Source organism: Callorhinus ursinus, unplaced genomic scaffold (assembly GCF_003265705.2).
Source record: "Callorhinus ursinus isolate GAN/ISIS: 27379988/994484 unplaced genomic scaffold, GSC_fseal_2.0 scaffold5, whole genome shotgun sequence".
In the NCBI taxonomy this organism is placed as follows: Eukaryota; Metazoa; Chordata; class Mammalia; order Carnivora; family Otariidae; genus Callorhinus; species Callorhinus ursinus.
This window is the reverse complement of record NW_027397067.1, coordinates 53,975,418-53,987,055: the sequence shown is the minus strand read 5'-3', so window position 1 is coordinate 53,987,055 and position 11,638 is coordinate 53,975,418. Positions and strand designations below refer to the sequence as shown.

General features: G+C 36.6%; 1 protein-coding gene across 1 annotated transcript in view; it reads right to left on the bottom strand.

Annotated features, from left to right (window-relative positions):
* Positions 1-10,698: 10,698 nt before the first annotated feature.
* TRHR (thyrotropin releasing hormone receptor) overlaps positions 10,699-11,638 on the bottom strand; it is a 35,439-nt gene continuing 34,499 nt past the window's right edge. Inside the window, exon 2 of the mRNA XM_025870525.1 lies at positions 10,699-11,106. Within this exon, the coding sequence (XP_025726310.1) occupies positions 10,699-11,106 (408 nt within the window). The remainder of the gene's footprint in view (positions 11,107-11,638) is intronic.

The following is an 11,638-nucleotide window of genomic DNA, read 5'->3' as shown; positions in this document are numbered from 1 at the left end:
GAGTTTCCTATTATTTTATACTTCTATAAACTCTGTTATTTGGGAGTGTGTGTGTGTGCGTGTTTGGGGTTAAGTGGGAGCTTTTCTGGCTTACACTGCTATATAACAAAATGTGAAGCTAACTGACTCAGGTGAGAGCCATTTAAAAAGCTCTCTAAAAAAAAAATCCCTGTTGCACTTGAATTATAGTTTGACAGTTATAAATTGTGTTAGTAATTCTGATAAGAGGATTGTCCTAATTTTGCCATTTGACTAATTTTAAAAAACTGTAAATGTCAAAATAATTTTGGGACTCATCAGGAAAACATTCTAGATCAAACTGCTTTCCTCCTTGACTTCCATGATCAACATTTAAATTTTGTTTTAGTAAACATATTATTTTGGAATAATTTAGATTTATAGACAGGTTCAAAGATAGTATTATCATTCTGTTTACTTTCTATTTATTCTAAACCAGAGACAAGTTAAGCAAGATAGTATTTGTCTTAGCTCATTTGGGCTGCTATCACAGAATACTATAGACTAGACGGCTTATAAATGAGAGAAATTTCTCATAATTCTGGAGTCTGGGAAGTCCAAGATCAAGGCACTGATAGATTTGGTGTCTCATAAATAGATGGTAGCCTTGCTGTGTCCTACCTAACATGGCAGAGGGATCAAGGGAGCTTCTGTGGTCCTTTTATTAGGGTGCCAATCCCATTCATGAAGGCTCTATTCTCATGACCTAATCACTTCCAAAAGCCCTACCCCCAAATACCATCACCTCTCGTGGTAGAATTTCAACATATGAATTTCAGGGGGACACAAATATTTGGTCCATAATAGTGTTATTATTTTCATGCCTGATATTTTCAGAATGTCTTAGTTTGAAAGAAAACAGCCCAGCAAAATTCCTTTTTCAGATGAGCACTACCTGATTTAGACTGTTATTCGGCTCTTGATATCCTATTGTAAGCAAGTTAATTTTCCATAGTTCTTATCACATTCCTCTGTCTCCACACCATCTTATGCCTTCTCAGTTGCTGAGGTGTGCTTCAAATGCCTCCCTTCCTGTCTGTTCCAACTGATACCTTCTCTGCTCTTTCATATCTTACTATGAACATTCAACTCAAATTCCACTGCCTCCTCTTGCTGGCTTAGCCTGGAAGGATTTCTCTCTCTTCTCAATTTTCTTGGCAACTATTCTCTATGTTAATAATTGGGGGATTTACCACGTACTTCCTTTTTGCTTCTCTTGGCATCTTGAACTGCTAGTTAAATATTGTGCTGTTACCTAAATCTTAAGTGTTTGCATTTGTATTTTTTAGTAAGATCATAAATTATTGAGGACGATTATTATTGCCTTTTTGTCTTATCCTAGCTTGTAGGAAAGCGCTTTGCACACAACATTTCTCAATGAATATTTGTAACTTGATATGGTTGGAATTCTGATTAGTTTTGAGTCTGATTAGTAATCGTTAATGTTGAGAACATATCCTTGGCCGTGTATCTTATAACTACTTTTATATATCATTTAATTTAATCTCCACAGTGCATGCATAAATTAGGTGTTTCTATCTCTGTTTTACAGATGCAATGATTATATGTTAAGTACTTATGAATTACATAAGAGAGAATGAGGAGACAAAAATGAATTGACAAGATCCATTATGGTTCACTAGTATAGAGAAGCAATTTTTTGGTGAATCATAAAACTGTACCATATGAGGGGTGTAATAACTGATATATATATATATAAATATATAAATGCATACAATGTCAGCTTTTTGAGATTTTAGAAGGCAATCTGGTTAGAAATACAATGAGATCTATTCTTGGTGTCACTATCTGATGATGGCATCTAATTCACCACTCATTAGAAAAATTGTAGCACAGAATGGTACCTAAAGCAAAGCCTCAGACAAGGATTTGGGTGGACATATTACATGTTGGAGGTAAATTCAGGAAACAGAAGTGAGAAAGTTGGGAGAGTGGGACAAAGAAGGAAGAAAAGTGAATGAAGAGTATGTTTTTGAGTTGGCTACCAATGTGGAGAATGGCGTCTCAATCATGCTGAACCTAAAGAACCATTTTGAAGATGATTCAGAAATATTCCACCAAAAGAGAGGGTGGAGTATTTGTCCCTCACTGTTTCCCTCCCTTTTCCCTCCTCAGTTCCTGTCTCTCACCGAAGGGGTGCTTAACCCCTATCTAATTCTTGGCTACCTATGCTCAAGCTGAGTAGTTTCCACAGCTTTGGAGAAAGGTGTGAGGAAGAAAGCAGTCACTTTGGTTTTCCTGGAGATGGGAGAGTGGCTGTGGGTGAGGAACTGTCCACCACAGCTGTGCTGAAATCTTGGGGGCTAAAGAGGAGATGGAGCACGAGGCTCCACAAGTGGCTTGCTACCACCATGCAAATCTATTTGCACAGATTCACCTACATTACCTCAGCTTTTATGACAAATCTAGCAGCAGAGTTGGCAGGTTTGTGGAGTGGATGGAGTGGGCAGATTGAGCACTGAGTGGATTTTCAGGTCAGAGGGAACAGTATTTAATCATGAGGCTGAACATATTTTAAGGTTAATATGAAAAGGTAGATGGTTTTTGAGATTTAGGAGGTCTAGGACTTTTCAGTGTCTATATGCAATTTATACTCTTAATAGTTATTATCTGTGGTATGAAATTCTTTCATTAAATTTAATCCTTTAATAAACACATTCATTTACATCCATTAATAGATATTTGTGGAGGATCCATTTTATGCCAGGCACTGTGCTAGTCACTGTGCTTTGCTAACCACAGTGAGCAAAAAACATGTCCTCATTGATTTTTACAGCATTTTCAGGAGTTCTGGGACTGAGGAATATGCTATTTGGTATAATCACACTAAACTAATTACCTGGGGGAATTGCAAAAAATTTACATAGGCTGGCAGTGTTATACATCATAATATAAGAATAGTTTGAAAGGTAGATAGTGTTAGTGGTGGCAAGATTGCTTTATTCTTGAATAAAAAGGATTCAAAGAATCCTCTCTTGTTCACTGAAAGTTACAGTGCTTCAAGTATATTTTTTATTTTATTTCCCCCATGTTTTCCAAGTATGAAAGAATGATGTCATTCAAACAAAGCTTGAGATTTGCTTAAGCGAGCACTCCCTTTTACATGCCAAAATGAACTTTATCAAATGGCATCTGTTTACTAGAGCGGTGGCCCCAGGGACTAACTAAATCCAGTTTCACACAGAGCCAAACTTTATAGTCTGTATATTTTTGCCTGTTTATTCCGGGTATATTGAAGATTACTTGGAATTACAAAGGTAATGGAGCAATCTGCTTTACAATAACACACAAGTATTTGAGTTTACTTTACTATTGTTAAAAAAGGGACAGCTAGAGACATTTGAAAGACTTACTTCAGTCTTGCCCAAACTTCAGCTTATTTAACCCTCATGGTTTTTGTCTTACCTAATGTCAACATTAAGTGAATTCATTAATAGCAATGACATCATGAATTTGATGAGGTAGTTATATTTGTTCCATCCAGTACACATTAAATTTATTATTAAAAAGGGAAATGTCTATCTGTGTATTACTTATAATCATCTCAACCAACCAACAAACAAACCTAAAGTGGATCATGTTGACTGCCACTGGATTAAAATGAAGTCTTCTAGGCAAGTGGTTTAGGGTTAAGTAACACCAACAATTAAGTAATCGTGAAGAAAAAGAAAGCTGAAGAGCCGGATCTCTCAGTTTGATTCTTTATTGCTCACAGTACACATATTGGGACAGACACACAGTTTCCCACAGCAGCACATGTAATACTGCCCTTTCTTATAGAAGAGACTTTGACTATAGAAGGACACAACAGTTAATTCCCAAGTAATGAAGCGAGTCAGCATACAACTTTCTAAAACTGATAGAAGGAAGCCAATACATTCAGAAGCACATCATAAGCAACATGCGAGTCTATGATGTTGTCAGAAGTAATCTGAAGCTGAGCACTAACATGCTTTTCAATTTTATATTTAATCTTGAAGCTTAAGCTCATGAAGGGCCTAGGTCCCTGAGCTAGCTCTGATTTCTATGGTTAGGATAACTTGATAAGTCCAGAGTTGTTAAGGACCCCTGAATAATATACACAGGTATAAATACTTTTAAATATATTGTAATAATATAATATAGAAACAAAGATATATATATATGTATACAAGTATATATTTTCCCTTGGAAAATCAAGACTATAAGAACACTTTTAGAATTATAACACCTATAAGACAAATCGGGTACTGTATTTTCTATAAATAATAAATGAGATTCACAAAGTTTAGAAAACAAACATGCTGACCTAGAAGCTTTTATTCCCCTTCATATTCATACTCATAGCGTATGGGTGGAATATTTTCTCACCAAATATAAGTGGACTTCATTCACTTTTCCCTTAGTTGGAGCTTTATTGGTAGTGGCAAATATTAAAGGACTAGCTGCCTTCCTTAATTAATCCCTCATGATATGGACATGACTTGGATATCTATCCTTAATGTCCAGAGGCCTTCCCTAAGATCTGTTGCATCTGTCTCCACTCATCTTATTTCTCCCACATGTATTGTTTTTCCTTTAAATATCTAAATCGAATGTATCCTTGAAAGAAGTTCTACCTTCTCTGCAAAGTCTTCCTTAATTAGTCCATGTCCCACTAATGCCCCTTTTGCTCTGAAGCACTCAGTTTTTTGTAGTCTGAAATCATACAACTTGGCTTCCAATTATGTATTCTGCATTTCTTATGTTTCTCTGTCAATATGTTGTCACTAAATTATAATCTCCTGAAACAATGTGTTAGTCTATTTTATTTTTCATTATTAAATTAGGAGAATTATTAATTAGGACACAAAAGTGTTACTGAAATTTAAAGCATTATGTATATATAAGGGATAGTTCTGACCATGATCCAGTACACTTAATACAGTGCCTTTCCCTGAGCTGAAAACTGTTTAAAAACAAACCAAAAAAACCCCAAATAGAACTAGCTATCTTATTGTGAGGCTAAATCTACCGGCAAATTGGGCATCACCAGAAAATTTTAGAATATATGCTTTAGTTTGGGATTGATTTGTTCATTAATTTAACACATACTTAGGGACATCATCAAGTTTAAATAATTTGTGGAATACAAAGATGAAATACGCTTACTCACGAGAGGTTTTCCATGTAGTTGCTTATCAAGAATTGTGCAATAAATAAGAGCCTTAAAGGCTCTACGTGAGGGACCAGGACTCAGTAGTTTTCAAGGTGTGGTCAGGGGACTACAGGCATCAAAATCACCTAAAAAGGGAGAATCTCTTGGAGGGAAGGGCCAAATAAAGTGCGTTTTAAGATAAGCTTCCAGGTCATTCTTATATGTACCAAAGTGGGAGTGGTTTATTATTGCTAGCTAAGGACTGAACACTTGGCCTCTTTACTGGAGCATCTAACGCCATTCCAGGAATCTAGAGAATATGCTTATTGACTTCTGAATTCAGACCTCTGGTTAGGTGGATTCTTATTCTGATACCATGTTGTATCTCTTTCTCTTTTTTGGAAAGTTTCCATCTTTATCAGTAACAGTCCATAACATTCTTGAGAAAGTTCATACTTCCTCTTTGTTGCAAGTCAAAGAACAGTCACATGCACAAAAGTTAAGTCCATTATTCCGAGAGGAACAAAATAATCACTTAAGAGTGTTGCTTCAGGGCTCAAATAAGCTGCAGGAGCTCTAGCCAACTCCACTGCTTATCCCATCCTTCTTTTATAATTTTCAAAGTGCTTTCATTTCCATTATTCTAGTAGAGAGCCTGCAGTATGGACTTGACCCAGATGCTCCTCCATGAGGACATACAGGTGAACATTACGCGAATTGGCTTTTTATTGGCCACAAAACTGTCTTTTGTTTTCTTGCTGAATCCAGATTTGACAGTTCCAACAATGTGCTGTTCCAGCTGTACCATTTCCCTGAGCCCCTTTAATTTTCCAGACCGGATTTTCATAGCATAAATCAATCACCCCAGGTTGGATTTTCCATGAATGTGTTTGGTGTAGAAGAATGTAAACAGGCCTAACAACATTGTATACAAACATTCATGGCAACTCTTTCAAGAGAGATTATTTGAATATCAAAGTTAGAACCACCAAGATTTATTTACGTCAGGAGAGCCCATTTGGTGCTAACCATCTCAGCAACAAAACTATTCCCTAGTGTGCAAATTTGTAAATGAGATTTTCTGTTAAGTGATTTGAGATTATACTTACAGACCGAACATATAAACAAAAATATTACAGGGCCTTATCTGACCTTTTTTCCCCTGTATAATCAATGAAATTAACAATTAAATTGATATTTCTAATTATAGTTCACAAAAAAGAATCACAATACATAAATTATCTTAACAATTGCTTCTTTAAAACATTTCTGACACCTCTATTTGTATTCTAAATATTGCCAGCTGTTATATCTTGAAATGGTATCACATTGGTTTTGTTTTTCCTCATTGGACTATGAGATCCTTAAGAATGGGCAGAGCCTTTTGTTCCCTTAAACACGTTTCTGCAGTGGCTTTTCACATATGAAGTGTTCTTCCATTGGCTTCTCACTGAAGCTCTGAGATGCAAAACCTCTGCTTGGTTCTGTGAGGAAGAAGCCTCATCGAGCTGCTCAACGCTACACCTGAGCCCCACCATGAAAATGGGGACTTAAGTTAAATAGAAATGTCAAAAGCATCCGTTTTTCCATACTTGGAACATGATTTTATGAAAACATGAAAGTATTCAGAACAACAAAATATTCTCTTACATATAAATATATTTGAAAGAATATTTGCACTTTTCCTTAAGCTAGTTCATGTCCAGGTTTAATCTTGAATGAAGTCAGATGAAATTGCCTGCTCTAAGGAAAACCATGTTTTAGGAGAGATAGGAGTTTGATTGGGAGGAGGAGGGGGGAAGGGGAGGAGGGAGGAGAGAATGTATTTGTTATTATAGAGCTCTGTAAGACTTTTTCATGAGTATTATTCTGAACACGTACATTCCCTCAGCCAAATCTTGGTTTTGATGGCTATTTACTGTAGACAACTAAAGATAAACAGAAAACAAATGGCTAGAGCTTTTCATCTTCTGCTTCTTCCAAGAGAGATGAGTGATTCCAAACATTTGAAAAAGTTTTCTTTGAATCTGGGACTGACCAGTTGTTTCTGGTTGCTCTTTCACACCTGGTTTCCTTACTCTATGTACCAATATTCCAACTCCTTTGTGAGTTTTAGTTGAGAGGCAAAATAATGGTAAATATAGTATTTATACAATTCACAGAATCATGGGTAGACTGTCTAAAACCTCCTTTTCCTCCAAAAGTTAATATTGTCTCTCTTCTACCAAGTTTACAGATTTAACATAGTTCAGAATGATGTAACTCTTTTAATCTTTAAGAGCAGACCAAAATTGTATGGACCCACTTTTACTAAGACATACTGTCCCTGGTATTCTAACACATTCTTCCGAAAATGAGACAATTCAAGTTTAAGATTCAGTTACGCTAAACCTTATGGTTAAAGTTTTCCTTTTACTTTACTAGTTGTTTAGCTCAAACCAGCCATTTGTTTTGAAATCTTTCAAAGTGTATTGTTTTGTGCACTTCGCTTGTTTAAGAATGAACATGGTTTGGACTTTTCTCTTTTCTCTTCAGCATATTTGCGTTGGAGTGAAGCTCTAGAAATATACTCACAATACTGATGGAAGAAGTCTTAAGAGGTAATTTACGTTTACTTGTTTTATTTGTGATCTGTGACCTTTAGCTAATTACTTCAGGTGCAAGATCTAACCAAAGACACTCAGCAATTAGTGAAATTGGAAGTAATAAAGTAACCCAAGGGGTTTTATTAAGGGAGGCCCTTAATAATATTGCTCTACTCCATCAGCAATGTTTTTCAAGTTCTTTATTTTTCATTTGATGGTGTATTTAAGTTTTGATGATTTAAGGAAATACTTTTTGATGATTTAGTACACTGTGATAAAGAATACTTTAGAAAGTCCTATCTCTTCTGTGTAAACCCAACTACCTGTTGGACATCACATGGGAACATTTAATTTCATAGTGGCATTTGCTTTAGAGTTGAAACACTATGAACTATGTTCTGTTGAACTTCCCATGTGGTCTAAAACTAACAGGTTATTAGCAAATAATTCTTTAAAAGTGGAAATGGAAAAACTGAGCCCCTAAATTAAATTTCCAATGGTGAGAAGAGTACATTGTGTTCTGTGTATAACATGTAAAACTAATTATAATTTCTTTCAACAGCTAATATTACCACTCAGCAAAATATTTATGTTTTTTAGTTATTTAGCCCATCGGGTCACAAGCTGTCATCAGAACATAAAAGAAAGACGAATTTTCTCTCTTCGGTATCTATACAATTTAGAGAAGCTGCATTGATCCCTGATCCCTGATCCCTGGTTTTATCATCAGAGAGATCACAGCTGTAGTGAGACTGTGATGAAGATACCGTGGTTTAAGTACCTACCAGCAAGCCTGAGACATAGCTTGTTATGATATCAGCTCCTTTCCCTAACAAAAAAGCGAATATATTCCAACACCATCTGTTAAACAACTTAGGCACAGGTGTGTGTATGTTTGTATGCAGCTGCACACGTGCCTGTGTGATTTGGGGTGGGGTCACCCTGGTGCTTCTATCCATATGATTCCAATGTTAATATTTAATCCAAGATGAAAAGTCAGTTAAAATAGATTTCTTGGTGTCATGCAGATAGACTTTTAGTGTATTTCCCATAAACATTTGCTTGCATTTGTTGACTAATACAGTGACAGGATAAGAGTGTCTTCCTGGAGTAGATGAGGCCAATTTTCTCAAAAGCATATTCTGGTCTGATATTCTGGATGGCAGAGTCTCCACATAGCAGAATTTTAAAACCGAAGTTTCCAAAATAGAAATGATGTATATTCTTCATAAAGAAGGTGGGGAGGGGTAATTGTCATTAGTGATTAGGTTTACAAAAAATCCATGAAACAGGAATATAGGCTGGAAAGGGCAAATGCCAGTACCCAGTACTTTCTGACTTCACCATTAAAAATGAGCTATTATTGAACCAACACCAAGGAGATACACTTGGAGATACTGATTGGCCAAATCCTAGTAGGTGAGCCATCTGGAAGGGATTAAATTGGACCCTGACCCTATGTCTTGGGCAAATTCACATTCACACCCTTCTCATAATCACTGCAATAGAATAGCAGGTATAAGTCATACATAATAAAGATATTAATGATGAGATGAAATCAGTTTTAGCTCTCTTAAAAGTAAAGCCAACAGAATTCTGCATTGCTTTGACTTAGAATCTGTAAACAAACTATCACTAGTATGAAAAAAAAAACAAAACAAACCAGAAACCTACAAATGACAAGCAGGCAGGAAGAAAAGACGATTGCAGACAAGTTAAAAATCCATAGACTACAATGCTCCGTGGGGAGTCTTCATTTGGAAGTGTGATAGACTTTGGCTGACTGAGAATAGCAACTAAGCTTTTGAGAATGTTTCAGACTTTTAAAGCTAGATTCACTTGAAGGATTCACTTGACATGGCTCAGTACTTTTTACGCAAGAATGCTCAGAAAGGATTTTCTTCCTTAAAAATTTCAGAGAAAAAGTAAAGCCTTATCTTAAATACTGGGTCTTGTCTTGGTTCCACTTTTCAATAATTACTTACATTGTTAGTTTGAATCATCAAGTTCTTTAAGCTGCTCTATTCTTTTGTCTCACGCATCATTTTGGAGGCTCAAAGAGCTGGTTAAGAGCTGGATTCACCTAAAAATCACAGCTACATGTCTTCTCAACTTGTAATTCTGGCTATTTTAAGGTTTATTTTACAGTAGAGTGGAATGGTGACATCTACTTTATAAGACATAAAGATTATCTCAGGGGATGAAAGGTGCCGCTGAGAAAATATAGTCTCTGATAGGGTAGCAGCGTTGCACAGTGACAGATGGCAGCTCTACTTGCAGTGAGCGCAGCATAATGTATACAGCTGTCAGCTCACCGTGTCGTACACCTGAAACTGATGTAACACTGTGTGCCAAACACACTGGAATTAAAAAAAAAATCATCTCAGAATTTTATAAGGATTATGGCATGTGTTTTTGTTTTTCTTACAGGGACTCTATTTGAAATCTCATTTTCACTCAATAAATAATTTTTTTCCATTTTTCCCTGTAGTTTCAGATATTCATGAAATAGCACTATACTGTGTTAAAATGAAATGCTAAATGCAAACATTTAAACATTTACACGTTGCCAAATTCCTAATTGTACCAATAATTTGGGGGAGTTTGAGAAGTTACATTTATTATGAATAATGTTAAATCAATGTCTAGATTTTATCTAAACTTCACAGCCCCAGAAAATGCAGTGAATTTCTCAGATTCAATGGAAAGAGCTACACTTTGTCTCTATCATTTGGCTTTTTCACAAATCTCCATTTTGGGGGAAACATTTTTGTGATACTAGAAGGAAAATATGAATCATTCTTATGGGTTAAAGTATCTTGGGCCAGGATTTATTAGAGCCTTGGCCAAGACTTTATCTGCTCTGTCTTCATGTACAAGTATTGGCTGTTTCCTCTTGGGCTGATAACGGCACAGATTCTCATTTACTCTCTGGTCCATTTTCTTCTCATTCATGAATCAGCTTTGGCTAAAGGTTATTTCAGAAGCCAAGCAGGTATCATCAAAAGATACTTTTGTGGCAGATAAATAAGTGTCAGTGACAGTGATATCATCGAGCTCTGTGCTGAAGGGATCTGACTCCTTGATGACACTGTAATTTAGGGCCACACTGTAGTTAGTGGGTTTCTCCACTGGTTTCTGCTTGCATTTGCAGAGCTTGCTGAAGGCTGCACGGAATTTCTGGGACATGAGATTGTAAATCACCGGGTTGATGGCACTGTTGAGATAAATGCAAATTCTGCAAAAGAGCAAGAACCAATTTTCTTGGAAAGGGCTGGAGAGAAATGAGTTGACAACCACAAGAGTCCTGTAGGGCATCCATAAAAGGGCAAACAGAATTACAACCACTGCCAGCATCTTGGTGACCTATGGAGAAATAAAGAGAAATGCAGAGCAAACACAAATGAAAACAAAACAAACAAATTAAAATAAAACACCTCCCTTCCCCTCCCAACCCCCGCCAACCATTAGTTCCCAAGAGGTAGTCTGAGACAAGGGCTTAAATGCAGGCAGTTTATTTATGAGATCATCCCAGGAAGCAGGATTAAGGGTAAAAGAGAGAGTGTGATAGAAGAAGAAAAGCTAAAACAGGATGTATTATTGCAATGACTCTCTTTGTGGGCAACTGTGGCTCAAGTAATGCATTTCAGGATTATCTGTCCAGGGAAAGAGAGGCTGGGGCATTTATCCACTGGCTGCCAATCTCTGCTTTGTTGAGGAGTGCCCTTGGGGGCTTTAACTGGCCCACACTTCCTTGATTCTCCTGCATGGAAGCTTATGGGGGCTTTAAAGAGAAACTTGAGGCAGAGAAGATAGACAGGGGACAATGGATCCCAGAATGAGGATGTTTTCTGCAAGCAGGAACCATCCACTGTAGCAATGGCTGCAGTCAGGGGCC